At 42.5% G+C, this 24,188-nt stretch overlaps 1 protein-coding gene across 3 annotated transcripts in view; it reads left to right on the forward strand.

Annotated features, from left to right (window-relative positions):
* The window catches only part of upb1 (ureidopropionase, beta), a 129,945-nt gene that overhangs the window by 87,935 nt on the left and 17,822 nt on the right, over window positions 1-24,188 (forward strand). For all 3 annotated transcript variants that reach the window (XM_048611786.1, XM_048611785.1, XM_048611788.1), the window contains exons 6-7: window positions 11,611-11,780; window positions 17,166-17,247. In XM_048611786.1, coding sequence (XP_048467743.1) covers window positions 11,611-11,780; window positions 17,166-17,247 — 252 coding nt within the window. The remainder of the gene's footprint in view (window positions 1-11,610; window positions 11,781-17,165; window positions 17,248-24,188) is intronic.

Below are 24,188 nucleotides of genomic sequence, written 5' to 3' on the forward strand. Positions count from 1 at the left end.
GTGTTCCCTGTGTAGCCCAGTGAGGTAAAATGGACCACCCACACATAATGTGGAACTGAGCCAAACAGCATGCTCCCAGCTACAACCTCTGCTCAGTTTGAATTTGGTTTAGTGTAGGTGATGGTTTGGTGATGGTGATTGAGCACTAACTGTATCACCTTAGGGTGAGGGGATGTCTCTGCTCCCTTGGCCTGAAAAGTTTAGCTGAGAAGTTCTGGAATAGCTCCGCACACAGATGTGTAAATGAATGGGATAAGCTTGTCAGTTCTGAGTATTTCTAATTTGCTGTCAGCTATTAAGTCAGTTCAACAGTCTATAGCCATGTAGCATGGAATAGTTACTATCTCTTAGGAGATAACTGTCTGTTACTGAGTGTTAATATAGTTAACCAGTTTTCAACTAATGTAACCTCGCTACTGGGTAATAAACTTCTTGTTACTGAGAATGGTCTCTTTTGCCAAAGTCTAGTTCATGGTGAATCCTTCACCACTGAATATGAGTAAGTCCCAGAGACTAACATTTCATGAGGTTAGGTGGCAGCAAATCCTCCCAGAAGGTCCTCTCCCAACACTATCCATTGTTTTCTGCTGTAGTTTCGGAATTGCAGATTAGGCATTGTTGATACTGATTGCTCCATACCATCTTGTTGCTATTCTGACTGTCCTCCTGATAATTAATTACTCTATTTCTCGTAGAATTGATGTACAGCTACTAGATCTGTAGTTACCTGTGCCACTTAGCTCTCATTTGGAATATCTACCAGATTGGCATGCCTCTAACGTAGTGCTACTTCCCATTATTTGGGAAATGCTCCCTATAATTGCCACTCCTCTGCTTTATCTCTGCAATATATGATATGTGGCATCATTTCCGGCTGATTGATGTCCTCAAAATATTAAAAGAACTAAAAGAAATCAATCATTTAATATCAGTCATTGATTCAGTTGGATGAATTCCATATGGTACACATGCTGCTTGTTTCTTTATACATTCACAGGAGAGTGGGAGTCACTGGCTAGCCCAGCATTTGTTATCCATCCCTAGTTGCCTTTTCCAGGATTTTAAACCAGTAACAGTGAAGGAATGGTGATATAGTTCCAATTCAGGATGGTGATTGTTGAGGCAGTCTTGTCAAGTTGCTACAATGCATCTTGTGGAGGGTACACACTGCTGCACCAGTGTCAGTGGTGAAGGGACCGAATGTTGCAGGTGATGGATGAGACTGCCACATGCCTACCTTGAAGAAGTTCTGCTCCTCTCTCTGGCGGGACTCTTTGTCTGTCCAACTGCTCTTCTCTTTCTTTAGGCTCTATCCTATCGTTTACTCCCTACCCTATTCCCCTCCCTTTTTTCTGTATATAAACTGACGTTTTCCCAGCCACCATCAGTTCTGAGGAAGGGTCAGCGGACTGGAAACGTTAACTCTGTTTTTTCCTTCACAGATGCTGCCCAACCTGCTGAGCTTTTCCAGCAAATTTGTTTTTGTATATGGGATGTTTTGTCCTGGATGGTGTCAAACTTCCTGATTGTTGTCCAAACTGCACTCATCTAAGAAAATGGGGAGTATTCCATGATATTCCTGGCTTGTGCCTTGTAGAAAGTGGACAGACTTTGGGAAGACAGGTGGTAAATTACTCATTGCAAGGTTCTTAGCCCCTGACCCGCTCATATAGCTGCCATATTGATATGGCTAGTTCAGATCAGTTCTGGTCAATGGTGACTCTGTTGCCATCTCTTGTGATACTGAGAGGGAAAAGACATTCAGTTTGTTCTGTTTCAAGCCTATTCTTTTTGTTTGTGTCTGACTTCTTGCATGTAAGATGCTAGGAGAGCACTATATTGTCATTTAATCCCAGAACGTGGGGCCAAGGTAGTTGAAGGCACAACCACCAATGATAAGGGGAAAGGAAGTGCGAAGAAATTTGATTAGAGGAATGTGGACTCAAGGCTTGGAGCGCAAGACTCCTGAGATCGGGAAGAATGAAGCAGAAAATTTATACAGGAAGATGAGGACTTTAAACTGGAAGTACTAGTGAGCCAGAGCAATGTAGGTGAAGAGGTGAGCAGAACTTGATGTGAGATAATTCAGGGGCAACTGTGGCCTGTAAGATACTTGGCACACAACAGTCATTAGACCAGCGACCGTTCTTGATCAATGAATGAGCTCACGTTGTAAGGACATTTATGACTTTGCACTTTCAAAAGACAAATTATGGTAAATGTCATCCGTGAAATATCTGGACTGTGATGTGACTGAGCCCAGAGGCAAAAGCAATTATCACACAGACACTTTCAATGAACATTTGTCTACTATAAATGTAGTGGGTATCTAAATATAGGATAACAGATAGCTGGGAGCAAAGCAGCAGCCTGTCATCTCAAATGCGTCATGACTGCACTTTATTAATATTAGCGAATATACTGAATTGAATTCCTGCCTAATCCGTTTATTTTATATATAATGTAGTGTTGTTTGTATAAATAACCATGCAGCAGTCAGAATGTGTGCAGTAGAAGTTAAGTGAGGTAGGAAAGGAGAATACAAAGATAACTACAAAGCAATGTGCAGTATACATAAGCACATCACCGAGAGAGTCAGGGAACAAAAAAAAATTCAATTATTAAAATTGAGATGTTTCTCATGCCTTTTCCAAATCATTTCAAACTCTCTGAACTCAGTTAGTCTGTTAGGTTTTTGAGGCTGTTACCCTTATCACTATTTAAGATGATGGGCTAGATTTAGTGTCCCCTGCGCTAAACAAGGGGTGTGGGTGTCTTCAGGGATCAACTCGGTCACTCATCCCTCTGGTCCCCCAGTGAGAAACCCCACTGGATCAAGCCCCAATCGGCCACTTGAGTGCTAGTCAGTAGATTTCTTGGCCAATTGGAAACCTTGACACTGAAATCCAGTCCTGCCTGAAGATACTGGCCAGTTAGAGGCCGGCTGGGAACTGGAGAGTGTAACTGGGGATTGTGCAGCCATGAGGAACTGTGTCGGTGACAAGATAACTGTTTATCTGGGGGACATTGAGGTGATTAGGAGGGGTTTCTGGGGAATCGGAACCAAGGGTTTGCTTTCAATAGCCAGACCCCTGCCCCTAGATTGGGGTGAATGAAGTAACCCTCCCTCTTCCCCCACCTCATCCTGCAGACAAGCCATCCTGGATTCCCTGTTGGGGAAGTAGCCACTTTCCTCGCCTTTTGGAAAGGCAGGGAATCAGGTTGTAGGAAGCCCAAGACCATTAAGCCACTGTTAATTGACCACTGAAGGGCCTTAATTGATGGCAGGTTGAGAAGGTTATCATTGGTCCTGAGCTTTATTGCTGAGGTGGTGGTTGACATCTCACTAATGCCAAGCTGCCCAAATATTTGCCCTTCCCACCATCTGCCCTGTGACCTGCAGGAAAGAGATGATCCTGCATTACTGGTGAAATCTTGGAAAGGCTCTGGCAATGAGAATGGAGACATAGGTAGCAAGGAACATGAATAAACAACATAAAGCATACAAAGCTACAAGCCTAGTGCTGGGAAATGGGATTAGAATGGATGGATGATTGATAACCAGTGTGGACACAATGGGCCAAAGGGCCTCTTTCTGTGATATAAAAATTCTATAACTCTGAGAGTGAGAAAGGGAGGCAAGAGACAGAGAATGGGTTAGACGAAGAAGAGGGTGACAAAGAGTAAGAGTGGAGATGGAGGGGAACGCAGAGGTGGTGGAACAGAGTGAGAGGAGCATACAGCAAGAGAAGCGTGGACAGGAACTAGATAGAGAGATGTATCTGGACATTTTTCGATTTCTGTCTTGGGGCAGTTAGCCAGTATGCTGGTTTTCTGTCTTGTTATCGCCATAGGCCATTTTCAAAGAGACTGGTATGTGAGGAGGGCTAGGGGTGGTGATGGCTACATCAATGCACCAATACCCCTTGACAAGCTTATTGAAGCCACTAAGCAGGTGGTGACTAGAATTTTCCACTCAGGCCATTCATTGAGGCTGCACCACAGCCGTTGAAGCCTTCTGGGATTTTCCATCTACAAAGGTAGCCTGATGGCTACAGACACATTTAAGTTTATCTTTTCAAAAAGCCTTCAGAGAGCGACTCCATCTTAAGGTAACACATCTTCCTCCTACTACATCTCTGATCACAGCACTTCCAGAGGTGGAAAGCCTTCAATTGGAGCCTATCGCTCTGACCCTGAGTGGTACTGTGCCTAAGCAATGAGACAGTGACAATAATTGACTGAATGAGTGTAGAGCCATTGGCTGATTTGTATGGATGATAAAATGAAACTGAAAGATTTGCAGTGTCAGTGAGGTTGTACTTCACCAGTACTCACTCCCAAGTACATAAATCTACTCAGATTTTGGAATGAAATGGCTCTTAAAAGAAATATTGCTGGAGGTTTATGCTTGGCTAGGGAATGCAGTGCTTGGCAGCAATCCTGTGTTCTGACTGTTCTGTCAGTTGGAATCCAACAGTAAAAACAATCGGGATAGAAGTGTGGGGGAGTTGTTGGAATGTATCTGCTTCTTCCAAGGAGGCAGTTGCTTGCTTTTTAACCTGCTGCGTCATTCAGTAAAGCTGGGGAGAGATTAGCAGATGCTCCTCTGATGGTGCAGTTGATTTTGTAACTGTGTCATACAGACCAGAATTTGTAGGTTTAATCAGGCCTAATACTATTTAACCTCAGTGCCGAGGGGAGGGTTGGGGGTTTGCTGTCTCGTCACCCCTCTTGGGCAAAGGCAGATACCAAGTGAGAGCTGGCTCAGTTACAGCTGCCATGCCCTGCACAGTCAGAGATGGACTTCTATGTAACAGTTGGACAAGGTAGCTAAAGGTGCCAGTGTGAGTCAGACCAAATCTCAGCACCTTCAGAAGTAGAGGGATTTCAGAATCTTGAGAAAAATGTTGGCACTTGACAATGTTGTTGATGATAGTCCCTTTAAGAATGAACCAAGACATGCTCCAGAAATAATACAGAGTAGCTAATACACAGTGAAACACATACTGGGGCTGATTTTGAGGGCTGATGTGGTGGAGCAGTAGTATCTCTTGGTAGAACCAAGTTCGAGTCCCATCTGCTTCCAGAGGTGTGTAATAACATCTCTGAACAGCTTGTTTAAAAATAAGCAAGGACTGGTTTTTCTCATTTTGGGGTGTTGATTGGGAAAGAGAGAACAAACTGGCATTTGTAGTGAAATGGACAGCAGACTGACTTGTGCTCCGTAATTGGACAATTAACAGTATAATGTACCAACAAGATCTCGTTGCATTGCAACTGGATGAGGGGCAAGACTTGTTCATCAGGGATTGTTAATTTGTAATTTCAAACAGTAGAAAGGAGCATTGGTGGCAGCAAACTCCTTGAACCTCAATCCATTAGTGAGTATTTATCCAGAGTCCATCGTGACAGCTGCGAGTGTCCTGAGTGGGGGATTCAATTCACAGCCCCACTCTGCTTACTGGGTATTCTTATGGTGCAGTGATAGTGTCTGTCCCTACCTGTAGGCTAGAGAGTCTGGGTTCAAGTCCCCCCTGCTCCAGAGTTGTGTTATAACATGTCCAAGCAGACTGATTTTTAAATTGTTTTTAAAGCTTTTTTACACTATTTGCTGCTGTCTGGTAAGTAGAGAGCTCGTGACCTACAATTCCTTAGCACAGGGGGTTCTTTGGGCTGGATCTTTAAGTATATTCACAGCTGAGATAGACAGATCTTTCATAAGTAAGGGAATCGGGGAAAAAGACAGGAAAGTGGAGTTGACCATTATCAAATTATCCATGATTTCATTGAATGGCAGAGCACATCGATGAGCTGAATGACCTACTTCTGTTCCTCTGTCTTGTAGTCTTATTGAGGTATGAGGTGATAACTAGGAAAGAGGTTCAGTTTCCTTTAAGATTTTGACTTTTGTCATAGTGTCTCCCATTAAATAATCATTTAATTTGTTATTTGATTTTATTTAAATGAGCAGAAACGAGGATTGGTGACAGCACTCCATCTCAAACACAAGCTACCAGTAGTTGGTACCACAACATACAACAACGTGAAGCTTGCTTCTCGAAGGAAAATAAAATATATCCTGCCCACAATAATGGAAGAGATTTGCTTCATTTTCAAAAGCACTCACCTGCATTCTGTGTGAGGAATCAGATCACTGCATAAATACATCATTGATCTTAGCTTGCGCATTGATTTTATTTTCTGATTCCAATTTCTCTCCAAACCCAATGATTTCACCTAATAGATAGGTTTTCAGTCTAACAAGAGCTGCAGGCTGGAAAACTACGATTGGTTACTGATGGACACTTGTGTGTAATCACTGTTGTATCAGGAAAAATGACCCCTATTTTGGAAACTTAAAAGCCATTAAAGTAGTTAATTGTATTTTGTAGCTTGTCCTTCTAAAAAAAACTGATCAATGTGCCTTGATTTACAGGAAGAGTTTTAATAGGTCCATTAAAACAGACTAATCCTTGCAAGGTACAACAAACCATACACTATACCACAGCCAGAAACCTCTGGAGGTGTGTAAATGATGCTGGTGCCAATCCACATGAGAGCTGTTCAAAAATCTTTGTGTCCAACTCTTTGCAGTAAGTGACTCAATTGTTTTTATCTCTCCCATATGTTGTTGATAAGCTGAAAACACAGCATGGTCCTGCCAAAACAAAATCTTTTTTTGATGTATTTTCATTGTCAGTACAGGTAGAATATCAGCAAATTGTGCATGGCTGGACTGATCTACATCCTACCCCAATCCCCAAGGTAACTAGCAGCAACCAATGTCTACAATCCAGAGCAATCATTGTCTGCCACCCCAAAATAACATTGCTACACATCATATTAATTTCAGAGTTTTGGTGATTTGATCAGGAAGAATTAATCAATCTGAGCTCTCCCTTTACTGTCTAGACTACAGCTGGCCTCATAAAGTAAGGGACCATCGATCCTGGTTAGTCACATTGTCCCAAATAATATCAAACAAGGATTTTAGCTATTTTCAGATGGTCATCCCCCAGCAATTCTGGTTTGTGGTCTACAGCAAATGTACCTCATTGTTTCAGTTGCACCCAAGTAAAAAACGAGATTTGACCCGCACTTCTCAAACCTTCTCAAACAGGACTTTTTAGCTCTACATAAAAGTTTGGAGCAAGAGGCAACCCCTCACCTCAAGGCTGCATTTGCTAATTTGTTCAATCAAAACTATATATGAAATGACTCATAATTATTGCACTGCACTTCTTACAACCCCCATTATTTATTGATGTATTATCTAACCTACTGTCCGACGTTATTTTCCTGCTCATGTGTTGAATGATTTTATTGGTTTAATACATGCCATGAACATGTCTTGCATCTGCTTTGTGACTTTCCCGACATTTGACAAAGTGTGACATTAATGCTATTGAGATGTGCATGAGTGCAGTGCCAGCACTTAGTGGTCAGAATGCTTGCAAAGGCTAATGACAAGTTTATTCATCGACTTCTTTATGAGGATCTTTGCAGTAATCCCAAGCAGCAGTTTACTATGAACATCGCAACCTGATCAATACTCCATGCGTAATACCTCAGTTGGCTCAGTAGTTAGCACGGCTGCCTCACAGCATCAGAGAACCGGGTTCAATTCCACCCTCGGGTGACTACCTGTGGGGAGTTTGCACATTCTCCCCATGTCTGTGTGGGTTTCCTCTGGGTGCTCCAGTTTCCTCCCACAGTCCGAAGATGTTCAGGTTAGGTGGATTGGCCATGCTAGATTGTCCATAGTGTCTGGGGATGTGCAGGTTAGCTGTGTTAGCCATGGTAAAGAAAGAATTACGTGGATAGGGTAAAGGGGTTGGTTTGGGTGGGATGCTCTTCGGAGGGTTGGTGTGGATATGATGGGCTGAATGGCCTGCTTCCATGCTGTTGGGATTCTATCAAGCGCCCCCCCCACCTTATCTCACCTAATATATGCAGAACTTGTATGCAGACAAACACTGAGTAAAAATACTTTGTCCTTTTTCCAGCATTATGTCTGGTTTTTGTCATAAAGACAAAAGGCTGATGGTTTTTGTTTAAATTCATTTCACGGATTGGGAATTTTCTGGCTGGGCTGGCCATTATTGCCCATCCCTACTTGCCCTTGAGAAGTGGTGGTGAGCTGCCTCCTTGAACCGCTGCAGTCCAATTGCTGTAGGTGGACACAATGCTGTTTGGGAGGGAATTTGAGAGTTTTGATTCAGTGACGGAACGGTAATATATTTTCAAGTCAGGATGGTGAGTGGCTTGGAAGGCAGCTTACAAGTAATGATGTCTTCTGTCCTTGTTTTTCTAAATGGTAGAGTTTGTGGGTTTGAAAGGTACTATCTAAGGCACCATGGTGAATTTCAGTGTATCTTGTAGATAATACATACTGCTGCTACTGAGTGCTGATGCTTGTGGATGTTGTGCCAATCAAGCGGGCTACCTTGTCCTGGATGGCATCAACTTTTTAAGTGTTGTTGGAGCTGCAATCATCCAGGCAATGGAGAGTATTCCATCACACTCCTGACTTGTGTCTTGTAGATGGTGGACAGGCTTTGGAGAGTAAAGAAGTAAGTTACTTGCTGCACAGCTCCTAGCCGCTGACCTGTTGTAGCAGCAGTATTTTTAAGGCTAGTCCAGTTCACTTTCTGGTCAGCAATAACCCCCAGGATGTTGATAGTGGGGATTTCACTAGTAACACCATCAAATCAATGGGCGATGCTTAGATTTTTTCTTGTTGGAGATGGTCATTGCCTGGTACTTGTGAAGCATCACTGTTACTTGCCACATTTCAGCCTAAAACTGGATATAGTTCAGGTCTTGCTGCATATAGACATAAATTGCATCAGCATCTGAGGAGTCAAAATGGGTGCTGAGCATTCAACAGCAAGCATCCCCATTTCTGATCTTATAATAGAAGGAAGGGCATAGATGAAGATCATTGAGGAACTTGCGCAGAGACGTCCTGGACCTTCAGAAATCACAACCATTTTTATGTGCCAGTAATGACACTAACCAGCGGCAAAGAGTCTTTCCCTGCTTCCGAGTTCCTCAGGGTCATGTCCTGTGTCCAACGGTCTTCAACAAATAGATGGAAACACCACTACTTCAAGTTCCCTTTAAGCCACTCAATGTCCTGGTTTAGAAATATGTTATTGTTCCTCACTGTTGCTAGATCAGAATCGTGGAACTCCCTCCCTTGTAGCATTATGGGTGTATGTACACCAAATCAACTGCAGCAGTTCAAGAAGGCAGCTTATCACCACCTTCACAAGGATAATTAGGAATAAGCAATAAAGACTGGTACAGCTAGCAGTGCCTAAATCCCACGAGTGAATAAAGAAAAGTTACTGAGACTGGCAAAATCTGGGGAGCAATGTCCCACTAGACTCAGTGCTATGAGCACTGTTGTTCATTATTTGCAAAAACAATATAAACTCAGAATTGGCAAGACAATTTCAAAACTTGCCAATGACACCAAATTTGAGTTGCACTTAATATTGAGGAACACGGACAAAATACAAGAAAGGATTAATAAATTTGCAGAATGGGAGTATAATTGGCAAATACTTTTCAAATAGTCACTTGGCGGTGTGGAAATGAGAACTGCTGAATAAAGACATTTTGTTGAGGCTTTTCATCTCACACTCATCAGGGTAGAATTGCAAAAATGTCAAATTTTGGAACGAATAACAATTCATTCTGCAATATAAAAGGGTGGTGATTGGTTAGCAAGTCAACTCTGATTGGTCAAGACTGTGCCATGGAAGATGCATCAGGGAGTTAATTGTCCCTCACCCTTATGTTTAATTCAAAAAGGACACAATGCCTGAGCATTTTCTTTGTGTGTAGAGGACATGGAACTGTGTATGATTATAATTTTGTGTTGTTTTAGCAAGTAAGCCACATTGTAAGTATGACTGGTGACTAGCTAATATCTAATGTTTGACTTCATTCTCTAATTGAACTGTACTTGCTAAACAACTCTGAGTGTGCTAATAATCATACAGACAGTTTGATTATCAGTTGGACTTGCAATTTAGGTGTAATCTAGAAGCTACATATATACTTGTCTGCAAGAATCTGTCATTGTAGAAAAGAGCAACCTGTCCAGGTATTGTCCCAGTGAAATGCCCTATTCTTGGGTCCACCCTGAGGCACGCCAGATGAAAAGCTTTTGACATCATGCTTGGTTTTTAGCGAGACTAAATATGTTCAGTCGACACATGCATTTTACAGGAAGAATGAAGAGGCCACAGACAATTTGTTTAAATAACAGAAGTCTAAATAGGGTAGAGGGTTGGAATCATAGTAATTGAGATCTACAGCACAGTAAAAGGCTGTTTGGTCTGTCACGTCTGCACTGGTCAAAAACAACCACCTAACTATTCTAATCCCATTTTCTAGCACTTGACCCATAGCCTTGTATGCTTTGGCATTGCAAGTGCACATCTAAAGACTGCTTAAATGCTGTAACGATTTCTGCGTCTACTGCCCTTATAAGCAGTGTTTTGGTTACAGATATCTCAATTAACATAAGTAATGATATAGCTAGAAAATGGCAAACAAAATGCCGGAGCTAGTTGCTTGAGGGATATAACTGAAAATTAGGGAATTTATACACTCACATGGAATCTTAGGTAGACCATACTTGACATTTTGTGCACATCGGTGGTATTCTTATTACAAAAAGGATAAAAAGGAATGTAAAAGATACAATTTACAAGGATGATCTGAGAACTGAAAGATTATATCAATCAAGAAAGATTGAACAGGCTCCTGTTCCTTTCATGTAGAAGAGAAGGCAGCGAGATGGCTATTCGATGCCTTTGCGATAATGAAAGCAATTGATTGGGTAAATATGGAGAAGATATTTGCAATTGTGGGTGGGGGAGAGGGGATAGGTCCAAACCATGAGCCATAAATATAAAATTTTCAGGAAATAAATCTCACAGGGAATTCAGGAGAAACTGCTTTACCCAAGGCTGGATGGAATGTGGAGCTTGCTACTGCAGGGATTGGTTAAAGTCACATTAGAGATGCATTTAAGGGGAAGCTGGAGAAGCACAAAACGGCAAGAAGACTAGAGGGATATGCTGATGGGAATAGATGAAGAAAGGAGGAGACTCATTTGGAGCAGAAATATCAGCACAGTTGACTAGTTGGGTTAACTGGCCTGTTTCTAAGGTATATGTTCTGTGTAATTCTCTGTAACCTCTTGTATTGATAAACTGTATTGTAGGCAGTGAACACCTGTAGCTCCTCTAAAAAAGAAATTCTGGTTTCATTCCACCTCTGCATTTTGTGTCCAATTATCCAGTTATATTCTATTCTTTTTTTGTTTAAACATTGCTCCTCCTTAACCGAAACAGAATAATCCTGATTGAAGGTGCCACAACTAAGTTAGTGAATCTTCTTCCTACCGTTAAAAAGCATTCCAGGAATTGGATCCAGTGAAGATGAAGAAATTGCAGTTGTATATAAGTGTAATATCTAAATGCATCCCACGTCAGGATTATGTGCGATTTGGAGGAATTTCCAATGTTGTAACTTACATTAAATTCAAACTTGTAATTTTGGTAATGGAAATTTTTTTGTTCATAGTCTACATACTACATGGAGGGAAACACGGGACACAAAGTGTTTCAGACTCAGTTTGGACGGATTGCTGTTAATATCTGCTTTGGTCGACATCACCCTTTGAACTGGTTAATGTATAGCATCAATGGAGCTGAAATTATCTTCAACCCCTGTGCTACTGTTGGGGAGCTGAGGTGAGAGAACAGTGTGACTGTAATTACGGATAGCCTGTGGTGACATTTCACTCTCTGCTTGGCCAAAGCCACGAGATGTTCTTGCCAAATAGTTATTGATATCATGGTGCACATCATTTCCACTGATTAGTTTCATTACACTAGCATTTGGTTGAACAGATGGCCGTAACTTCTTCACTGTGACTCCATTCATCCTGAACCTTAAACACTGCAATCTACAAATAACTATTTTGCTCATGGATGTATGTTGTATTTTCTAAATTCCCAGAGTCCCAAATGTAGGACATCTTTCAAACTGAGGATCGGGCTGAGTAAGGGGAAAGGGGATCTCTTCCTACTTAGCTGAGTGAAATGATAAACTTATATAGATTGTTTGGCCTGTAGTGCAAATCCAGTTAACCAAAGGGTAAGATTATTGTGAAAGCTGTACAGGATATGGATGGAAGTCTCCTTTGCCAGAAGGAAGTTTTATAAATCTATTTGAACATATTTTCACATTTACATATTTACAAACATACTGTATCTCTCAGCTGTTGCAAAATGGTGTTGGCAGAGGAGGTTTAACATTGACATTTAATTGACAAGCCCTCGAACACTGTGATCTCAAGTGAACTATGTATCTTAACAATGTGCTGAGCTTGAAATGAACCCTGAGCTTTGAGGATAAAGGTGAGGACTATATCCTGTTAAAGGAGTCACAGCAAGCAGTCCACGTCACTAAAACTGGGATGGAAAACAGACTGAGCCTTCACTGGAGTAAAACCTCACATCAGAATTATCAAACAGGACATAGAAATGTAAAAAATAGGAGCAGGAATAGGCCATTTAACCCGTAGAGCCTGCTGCACTATTCAATATGATCATGGAATGGGAGGTTGGAATCTCAGCTCAGAGATGAATATGTGGTTATGAGCAATCTGGTTCAGTGCCTAAAGCCTGTTATAGAAGAGGAATGGCGTTGATAATTGGGAAAGGGAGTTTATTGTGGGGACTGATGACAATGAAGTCTTTGTTCATTCATTCATGCTAAGCGAGATATTACCTATCTCTAATTGTCCTGTGAAGCAGATAATGAGTTGCCTTCCTGGATTGCTGCAATCTTGGGGTGTAGGTACACTCACAGTGGCAGTTAGGGAGGAGTTCCATAATTTTGACCCAGGAACAATGAAGGAACAGCCATATATTTCCACGTCAGGATGGTGTGTGGCTTGCAAGGCAACTTGCAAGTGGTGAAGTTCTCATGTATGTACTGCCCTTCTCCTTCTAGATGGAAGTGATCATGAGTTTGGAAGGTGTGATGAAGGAGGTTTGGTGAATTTCTATAGCGCATCTTTTAGATAATACGACTGCTGCTACTGAGCGTCAATGGTGAAGGGAGTGAATGCTGAAGGTGGTGAATGTGGTGTCAATCAAGCGAGCTGCTTTGTCTGGATGGTGTTGAACTCCTGTTGTTGGAGCTGCACACATCCAGGCAAGAGGGGAGTATTCCATTACACTCCTGCACTGTGCTTTGTAGATAGTGGACAGGCTTTAGGGAGTCAGGAGGTGAGTTACTCACTGCACAGTTCCCATCCAGTGTATTTGTATGGCTGGCCCAGTTCAGTTTCTGGTCAAACGTACAATATGCATTTTTAGTTGGAGGAAATTTCAGCCCTTGTTTAAAGGAGAGCAACAGGGATAATCTGGGAATTTAGATGCTGGTGACCCTTGTGTCTGTGGTAGGGAAATTATTGGAGAAGATTTGTAGGGGCAGGATTTACTCACATTTGGAAAAAAAATGGACTTATTAGCAAAAGGCAGCATGGCTTTGTCCAGGACAACCGTGTTTCGTGGACTTGGTTGAGTTTTTTAGGAAATGACAAAGATGATTGATGAGTACAGGGTAGTGGATGTTGTCTACATGGACTTTAGCAAGGCTTTTTACAAGGTCCCTCATGGTGGGCTGGTACAGAAGGTGAAGTCACACGGAATCAGCAGTGAGCTGATAAGATGGATACAGGTCATAAAAGACAAAGCATTGGAAAGGTGCTTTTCTGACTTGGGATCTGTGACCAGTGGTGTTCTGCAGGGATCTGTGCTGGGACCCTTGTTGTTTGTAAATATATATAAATGACTTGGAAGAGAATGTGTGGCCTAATTAGTAAGTTTGCAGACAACACAAAGATTGGGGGAGCTGCAGATAGTGAGGAGGATTGCCAGAGGATACAGAAGGGTATAGATAGTTTGGATACTTGGACATGAAAATGGCAGATGGAATTTAATCTGGAAAAATGTGAAGTGATGCATTTTGGAAGATCTAATGCAGGGGGGAAGTATACAGTAAATAGCAGAACCCTTAGAAGAATTAACATACAGAGGGATCTAGGTGTACAGATCCACAGTTCCCTGAAAGTGGCAACACAAGTGGATAAGATGGTTAATAAGACGTATGGCATGTTTGGCTTCATCGGTCAGGGCATAGAGTATAAAAATTGTCAAGTCATGTTGCAGCTGTATAGAACCTTAGTGAGGCCAAATTTGGAATATTGCATAGAGTTCTAGATGCTACACTACCAGAGCATGTGGAGGCTTTGGAGAGGGTATAGAAATTTTTTTTAACCAGGATGTTGCCTGGTTTGGAAGTTATTAGCTATGAGGAGAGATTGGAGAAACTTGGTTCGTTTTCACTTGAATATGGAGGCTGAGAGGCAACCTAATAGGAGTTTACAAAATTATGAGAGGCATGGAGAGTGGGAATCCTTTTCCTAGGATAGAAATGTCAATTACTAGGGGACATAGGTTTAAGGTAAAGGAGAGAAAGTTTAAAGGAGATGTGAGAAGCAAGGTTTTTCTACGGAAGGTGGTAAGTAGCTAGAATGCACTGCCAGAGGAAGTGGTAGCTGCAGATACATTAATAATTTTTAAGAGGCGCCTTGACAGATACATGAACAGGCAGGGAATAGAAGGTTACAGATCGTGTAGAAGCAAAAGGTTTTTAGTTTAGAAATGCGTCATATATCGGCACAGTTTTGGTGTGATGAAAGGTCTGTTCCTGTGCTGCACTGTTCTTTGTTCTTCGGCATTATTGATAATGAGCTGGCTCAGGAATGATGGACTCTCTTTCAGCTGTATTTTTCTATTTTTTTTCTTATTCTTAAAACTATTCAAAATGGCACCAGATCGTGGTGATAGTGGAAAAGCTTTCCGCTGTGTTTTACTGTTTTTCTCACTGTAAAATACACGAGACAATAAAATCATTCATTCATTCATTCTTTCATTCTCTTGTAGCTTCATCAGGACTGTTTAGGAAGCTGAGGACAGAAAGCACGTACGAATCATTGCTTCAGTTAGAATGTTAGACTCCCAAAGCAGAAGCTTACTCTGGGAAAGATGTCAGGGATGTGGAAAAAAAACTAAAGAGATTAATTACAGTTCAGCAATAGGTAGGAATATTTTGTTAGGAGAGGCTAGACAAAGTTGACTGTTCAGTAACGCAAAATTTTCAAAACGGATGTGTTTTGATAAGGTGAATGGTTTCCTATTAATCTGATCAAAATGCACCACCATTGTGCGAGTCAGACACTAAAGGGCTATATTACATTTAACTCAGCCCTGTAACCTTTGGATTATATGGGCCCTTGTCGACTAATATTTGTTGCTTTTGTTGATCTGTCTGATTAGAGGGGGATTCTGTAAGCATTGATTGTCAAAATGTCAAGAAAAGTACAACTCACCAACCGGAGGTGGATTATTTACTGTCCTGGCTTTTGGTAGTGTTTCTGGATTAGGTTGTAGGCTGCTCTTTACAAACAAGCAATCTCCTGATACTGGTGTTGAACAAAACTCGGGATATGTTTTAACCGAATTGAGGCTTATTGTCATTCTTCCCTCTAACGCTGTGACTGGGAGCAGTGTCCAGACAGTCCTGACACTGACCCAATACAATCTGACCACTTCAATTGACCACACATGTGGCCATGTGGAAAAATCTTAAAGGGGCCGTGTACATTTTTAAACAATCACCCGAACTATTGACAGTAAAATGACAGCAAATCAAAAACAGAAAGTGCTGGAGGAACTCGGGCGGCCTGACAGCATTTATATAGAGAGAGAGGTAATATTTTGAGTCCAGTGATACTTTGTCAGACCTGCTCTGATGAAGGGTCACTGGACTTGAAACATTTTTCTCACTCCAGGTGCTGCCAGATCTGCTAAGCTTCTCTAACACTTTCTGTTTTTGTTTCAGATCTCCAGCACCTACAGTTCTTTATGTTTATGTAAAATGAGGGAAAATGTTGATTACAGTTTGGCAAACGCTTGGTCCAGTGCAGCTATCATGTTGGCAATTGAACAACTGGGTGGGTATATACTATGGACAAAATGCAGAAAAACTCCAACTGGGCAAATCACTGTTTCAGTGCTCAGTGAAGTGACGTAAGGAGCTAACAAATCAATACTGCTTTCAAGTGTTGTCTCACAAGTTACCTACTCACACCAACTCAGCTACAGTTAGGTCAGAACCACTTTTCCCAAACCTTGTCAGGACCTCAAGCCAAACGTAGACTTCAGCTGACTGCCAGGGTGAGGTGGAAGGAGCCCTATCAAAATGGAGATCAGTGGGGTTTCAGTGGAAAACTGTCAAATGACTGGAACTATATCTGCCTTGAAGGAAAATGTATGTCAGCGGCCAATCAGCTTCGAGCCAGGACTTCATCAGGGCAGGGTTTGTGACCCAACCATCTTCAGCTACATCCTTACTGAACTATCCTCTGTCATAGGTCACAAGTGACACTTATTTGCTGACAATCCCGCAACATTCAGCTGCATTTATTATTATTTCCCCTGTCCGTGTCTACAACTTGTGCCAAAGGGCTCTTGTAGTGCAGTGATAGTGACCCTGCCTCTGGGCCAGGAGGTCTGGGTTCAAGTTCCACCTACTTCAGGGGTATGTAATAACATCTATGAACTAGTTCATTAAAAATATCTACAATTGGTGGCAATAATGAAAATGATTCCCAGGGTATCTCTCATTCTCTTCTATAAATTTGTTTCCAGACAGCCAAATAAGGCAACAAAATGAGTTAGAACTTTTCTGCATGAGTGAATATGCTAGTTAACTGCTTGTGACCATGATGAAATTAAAATGGCCAATACCATATTAAATCTTGGAAAAATATACTTCATCTTCCTTATGAAATATATTGTTTAGCCCAGGAGTGTTCTGCTTTCTACCTGATCTAAGTTTGGTACAGTCACATTTGCTCAGAAACTTCTTTCGGAGTTTTTTATGATTAATAGATATGGCAGGGCACAGTTCACAAGCAGTTCCCCCAATGTCTTGCTGCCATGTAATTGAAATCTCCCCCTATAAGTCCTTGTCTAAGTGTGTTATTTTGACTGTTTCAGTGAACCCATGTGGCCTATTGAAGCTAGGAATGCAGCCATTGCCAACCACTGTTTCACCTGTGCCATCAACCGAGTTGGGATGGTGAGTAGCCGCTTTGAACTTAACTTGCGACTGCTGAATGGACCTTGGGACAGGGCCTCAACACACATTGACACTCTCACTTTGCTAGAATCTTACTTATTCCGCATCACAAACAATAGAAAATTTTCTGATCAAGGGTCACTGGACGCGAAACGTTAACTCTGATTTCTCTTCACAGATGCTGCTGGACCTGCTGAGCTTTACCAGCAATTTCTGTTCTTGTTTCTGATTTACAGCATCTTCAGTTCTTTCTGTTTTTATCTAACAAAACATTTTTGTTAGTAATTCAAAGGATGTGACCATTGCTGTCTGGGCTAGTATTTATTGCCTGTCCCTAATTGCCCTTGAGAAGTTGGTGGAAGCTGCCAGTACATACAATGCCATTAGGGATTTTCAGGAATAAAATTCTTCATAATTTCCCCAATCACTTATTGGGCTTCTTAAATTGAACAGTCAGTGGATAAAGAATGCTGGGTTGAACTATAAACCTTCAAGGATCTTCATCAAAATATGATAAAGTTTTTTTTCTTTTACTCATGTTCATTCTGCCCTTGGTTGCTTATCTCTGAACAAAATGGCAGTGGTTGACCAATTATTATCTTTAGAATCCCTACAGTGCAGAGAGGTCATTTGACCCATCGAATCTGCGCGCATTCTCTGAAGAGCATCCCACCCAGACCTGCATCCTCACCCTATCCCTGTAACCCCACATTTACCATAGCTAATCCTGCAAATCCCAGCACACTACAAGGCAATTTAGAATGGCCAGTCCATCTAACCTGCACATCTTTGTCCTTCCTGTATCACCATTTAAATGTGATGCTTTAAGGAAAGGATGACTGAAGATTCCTAAAGAAAACTCGTGTCTGAGCCTGATCAGAAACAGCAACTTCAATATTGCCTTAAATATATATATATATATATTTTTAAAAGGAACTGTTAAAACAAAACTCAAAGCAAAACCTGAGGAGAAGCCTTGAGAGATGACCTAAAAAGCTTGGTCAAAGTTGGAGTTTTTAAGGAAAGTTTCAGAGGAGGGGAGAAACGTGAAGAGGCAGAGGGCTTTGATGAGGGAATTCCAGAGGTTATTGAGGCTTAGACTGGGCTAACGGCACAGCCGCCTGTGGTGCGGCAAAGAGAGGTGCACAAAAGGCCAGATGTTAGGGCTAAGTCTGGAGGTCTATGAGACAGGATCTAATGCTGGAAGAGCAGCGGCAGGTGCAGTAAACAGGTAGAAAAGCAAATGGAGGCCTTCATCGCATGGGAATATTGAGGGAGTGCATCAGAGGTTTGCCAGACTGATTCCAGACTGGCACTATCCTATGAGCACAGATTGAGGAGACAAGGCCTACATTCACTGGGGTTTAGAAGAATGAGAAACTATCTCACAGAAAGGTACATAATATTTACAGGGTTCCATAAGGTAGATGCAGAAAGATAGTTTCCTCTCACGGGAGAGTAGGGATCTTGAAACAGGGGATACAGAATAAAGGGAAAGCCATTTAAGTCTGAGATGAGGAAGAATTTATTCACTGGGAGAGTTTAGAATCTTTGAAATTCTTTGCACCCTAGAACTGTGGTGCCTCAGTTAAGGAATGCGTTCAAGACAGAGATTGATAGATTTCTAGGTACTGCCAATATCAGAGGATAGGGCCAGATCATGGTGCTAAGGTAGAGGATCATCCATGATCTAGTTGAATAACAGTGCAGTGTTGAAGGGCTGAGTGGCCTAGGTTTGCTCCTATTTTCAATGTGAGAGGCAACAACATCATCCTTTTATCACAGGAGCCCTGAAGATTAACCTTTTCATGTTTAACATGTTTAATGTGTTTAGTGTAGTTGGCACTGGGAAAGGCATTACCTGCAAACAGCCAGTTTGTACCTGAACAGGAAGCTCATTTCCCTGGGATTGATGAAACAAGGAGAAGTATTGAAACAAGTTTTGAGGAAAAGCTACAGTTGTGATTTATTCCAGACAAAATCTGAAAGCCTGTGCTTCAGTTATTAAGTACATGGATGGATTTAACTAAGTTATAGTGATGCAAATTCAACCAGCACGGACACAATGGGTGGAATTTTCTCAGTGTCTGAAAAAACATGGGCAATGGTGAGAAAGTGGAGAAATTATCAGGGAGGTGCTTGGCTGAGATATTATCACTAGACTATTTATCAGAGACACAGCTAATGTTCTGGCAAATGGCATCCGAAATAAAAATCTGGAAGTAAGAGTCCATGACCATGAAACCATTGTCGATTGTCAGGAGAAACCCACCTGGTTCACTAATGTCCTTTAGGGAAGGAAATCTGCTGCCCTTACTTTATCTGACCTACATGTAACTCCAGACTCTCAGCATTGTTGTTAACTCTTAACTGCCCTCTTGGGCAGTTAGGATTGAGTAACAAATGTTAGCCTAGCCAGTGACGCCCCCATATTGTGAATGAATGAATTAAAAAAAAATCGAGATTGGAGAACTTAGATTCTTGACATTGAGAAAAAGGTCCGATTTTCCTCTGAAGGTTTCAGCGACTGGATGAGAATCTTGCTGATGAGCAGCGAGGGGCCAGTTTGCATGTCTTGCCAAGTCTCGCCGCAGTGGTCAGCAGGTTGTGCATCTCCCAAAACCGGGTGAGAATCTGGGTGATGTCATTTCTCAATGGGAATATCAGCGCGGGTATCTGGTGGGTGTCTCTAGCATCTTCTCCTGGTATCCATCCCAGCCACAATTCCCTAACACTCCTGGTCACCTCCACGCAGACCTACAAGAGGCTGGCACTAGCAAAGCACCAGCTTTGCCACATCATCACGGCATATCCTGACTCACCTTTATATGGTTCACCTCTTAACTACTGCACTTAGGAGCTCTCACTGCCTTCTGGCTCCTATCAGCTTGCTCTGTGTCAGAACAGGATGCATCTCTGGGTTCTTAGCACTCATTAACTTAGTGCTTATTTGGACACTCACAGCACCTCTACCTTGCCTTCGCTTTTAGCACGTTGCTGCTACATTTAGAACAGTAGTTCTGTTTTGTTTTACCCTTTAGCACAGTCAGAGAGCCAGGCAGCTTGTTATGTTTACTGTCAAAGGGGATGTGTTGCTGTACCTCAGTATGCTACATCAATTTCATGCTTACGACTTGAGCCATCTGCTTATGCAGCAAACACTCTGCACATGCTTCAAACAAACCGCCATATCTGAAAGTCTTAAGGGGAGTAGTCCTTACTCTAGTCAAGGAGGACTGTAATCAGATGGGGGTACTGGCACACTCAGAGGCTTTGTCTGATCTTTGTCCAGGGGTTGACCATGTTCAATTAGATGTTTGGTGTAGTCAGGGTCGGGGGAATCTAATTCCTCCAGCCCACGGATTGGGCCAAAGTCAGTCAAGCAGATCAGCTCCAACCAGACCAGGGATAAGTGCTCAGTTAGCTGGGGAGCTGTTGAGGATTCATTCGAGGGCTGGGCAGTCCTTAGTCAGGGCTCTCCTCCTAAATCTCCTCCTGACCATGGTCAGTCCTTTTGGGGGCGGGGTTGCGGAATTGGGGTGGTTCGTCACCAGCCATCAAGGGATGTTATAATGGGGCAGTGCTATGTGGGGGAAAATAAAGAACTTGAGTGTGAGGGCTGGAGGCAGCATGCTGGGATGGAAAACAGACGGTGACTGTGAAGAGGGCCACTCTACATACAAGTTTGGAGCAATTGTAGAATGGGAGGCCACAGGATTGTGAGGGGGAGGTAGGGGTCATCAATGGTCACCACCACCCTGACTTCAAAGGAGAGCAGTGGATTTCTACATTGGGCATGACTAGGCAGTAGTCCTGGGGCTCGGATAAACTGAGGAAATAAATAGTTAATTAAAACAGTTGGGTGGACACATGGGAAGGCTCAATGCTGAAGGGTTACCAAAGTCTGCAATGCAGAAAGAAAGATAAAGTTTGGTTGGTGGTTGGAGGAGTGGTGGGACCTAGAACAAGAAGCGGAGCCTGCAGTTCACTGTCTCAAGCATGATCTGGAAAACCTTCAACTTAAACTAAATGTCAACTTTACCACAAATGTAGAAAATGGCTACCAGCAAACCCAAGTGATTGGAGTAAGTCTATTTTGTTTAGTTAGCAAGAGTGGGCTCCACCTGTGGATACTGAGGCCCCTCGAAGGGAAATTGCATTAATCAGGGACTTACAAATTGGAGACTAGAGATAAAATTCTGTGTCTGCTGGTCATGCATTATCAACTACATAGCTTACAAATCCTGAGCTCCTAGGGAAGGTGTAGCAAGACTGTGTTCTTATGTTGTATGGTGCTAAGATGGGTTATCTTCATTCTTAAGGCTGCAATTAAAATGAGAGTCGATGAGTGAGGTGATGAATTCAAGTGCCAAATGTCACATTCTGTGTACAATGAAGTGTCACCCATGCCATCTAAGTGCCTAATAGGTGCAGTACCAACGTCCTTGGTTGAGGGCAGAGGGAGCTTTCCCTATAATGTAGCCTGAGAGCCTTGATGGTTTGGACAAATGACCCTGGGTTTTTGTGGCTGGAGAACCCAGACATGTTGCAAGTGACCTGCCCAGATGCGGACTCACCCTCCTTGGCTGCCACTTTCACAGAGTTGGGGGTTGGAGCCAGGGTGGAGGTGGAGGTGGAGGTGGAATGGCTGGACACCTCTGGAGTGTCTTGAGAGCAGACTTACTAGAGGCATGAGTGTAGTTTCTCCTCGGCCTGATTGCATCACCCTATCTACTTGAAAGGAAGGTACAGCTGCAGTGAGGTCAAAGTCCCTCATCCCCCTCTTGCCTGAGCAGCAATGACTACAGCGATGAGAGTACAGATTTGTGGGCATCTCTGGCAGCTGCTGAGTGTTATGTGTGGATACTTTTGGTGCATGCATACAGCAAGATGGAGAATAAGTTGGGCAATAGGGCTAGAAGCTTGAGCATGCTAAGAACACATTCACAGTGGCGGTAATGATAGAGCAGTGCTGCTCTTGCCAATGAAGCTTATTTCGCTGCCAAGCCATGGAGGTCTTGGAATCACCACATGAGAATCACGATCCTGTCTTACTAGAATCATAGAATCCCTACAGTGTGGAAACAGACCATTTGGCCCAACAAGTCCACACCGCTGCTCCGAAGAGCATCCAACCCAGACCCATTCCCCTACCCCTAATTCAATGATATTCTCCCCAAAGAGAGTGAGGGGACAAATGTCGGTCCCCACGTCACCCATCTTTGCCCTCTTGACCCTACTGTGGCCTGTCTTCTCCTGCAGAGAGATAAAGGAAAAGATTGAGTGGAAGGGAAGTGACTGAAACAGTTGTTATTGCTGATGCAGTGGTGGGGTGTCTCGAGTGAGTGAGTAGGAAGTGCAGAGGACAGGAATGGTTAGTAATCTGGGGATTGGGGTGGGTTAGAGTCATTGAAACAACATTGAAAGTGGTGGTCTATGTGAATTGCTGGGAAGTGAGTGCAGTGGCACAGATAGAGTAAGTGTGAGGCAACAGAGAGATATGTTGGCATTTACCCTGGTGAAGCGGAGAAGGTCATTGATCTTAAATAAAGGCTTGGTAATACAGAGCTTAGACATTGTTAAAAAGGAGACAAGATGTTCTCCCCCGTTTTTGACCTCTATTTATCCTTCAATCATCATCTGTAAAACAGATTATCTGGTTATTCTCAAATTATTATTTGTGAGATTTGGCTGTACACAAAATGGCTGCAAATCCAACATTACAACAGTAAGCAATGCCATAGAAGGTTTCTGTGGAAATGGAAGCTCTCCTTTGTTTCTACTTTAGTAGGGTCATCATCATGGGACAGTTTAAGGATCATTTGGAACACAATCAAAAATATGTTTCAAAGCAGAACAACAAACAAGTTCCCCAGAGCGAAGAATGTTATTTGCCTCCTCTGACTGTGGATTTCAGATGTGTGGGAAGTTTTTGTCTAATTTTTGACCTTTTGGATACAGATGCCTTCATCCTGAAGATGGAATCTGGCGCATCAATCCTTCACTTTGTTTCATTAGCTACCATTCCCTGAATTTCTTCCACAGGTCAGATTTCTCCTGTGGAATACTACCTGCAGTTACCATGGGAACATGACATATCCAGGCCATCGCATACAATACTTCTCACAGGAACAAAATTCCTGCATTACAACAGCGATTACACTTCAGAAGTACTTCATTGACTGTGAAGTATTTTGTGCTGTTCTGAGATTGTGAATGGTGTTATATAAAAGCAAGTCTTCCATTCATGATGAGTCTGTCTGAAAGCTGGTCACACCAACATTTTGATTCCATATGATGAGTATCAGTGGACTCTTGACAAGTCTCAAAACATGAAGATGCAAATAAATCACACTGAATGTGAATGGCTGTCTTGTAGATGATGATAAAACTGTGAGCCTTGAGGCAATAGCTACGGGAAACTGATTATTTTGAGGTCAGAAATGGACACAAAATGTTCCTCTACCCAGGTCTCAGCACTTACCATGATTGGATTCAAGTGATGAACTCCTGCTGCTGGAACTTTGAACCTTCACCTGGTGAGACCAGTGTTCATTTGAGTAAAGTGTGTGATCAGGACTGTCTCAATGTACTGTTTATGGAGTTTGCAGTACATCCTTTCTAGCTGTAAAGAGCTCAATGCTACATCCCTCAGTTATTCACTGCTAAGGAATGACTGTCTTCCTTGAGCTTCTCTGAAGGGTAGAATTATTGGAGATGAACATGAAGCACGTGTGACAGACCTGGTAATGTGATTCAGCCCAGCCATATTGCTGCTCAACCTGAACCAAATGAATCCTGCCCTTTGCTCCCTTAAGGATATCTATTCCTTCCAATCTGTTTGTCCTTTCAGTCACTGCCTGTGACCTCTCGAGTGGCTAGGGGTTTTGGAGCTGCCACTGCTCATGGCTAATAGGAGCTTTGAAAGATTGAGATGTTCT

The sequence above is a fragment of the Rhincodon typus genome, chromosome 24, assembly GCF_021869965.1.
Source record: "Rhincodon typus isolate 14 chromosome 24, sRhiTyp1.1, whole genome shotgun sequence".
Taxonomy (NCBI): Eukaryota; Metazoa; Chordata; class Chondrichthyes; order Orectolobiformes; family Rhincodontidae; genus Rhincodon; species Rhincodon typus.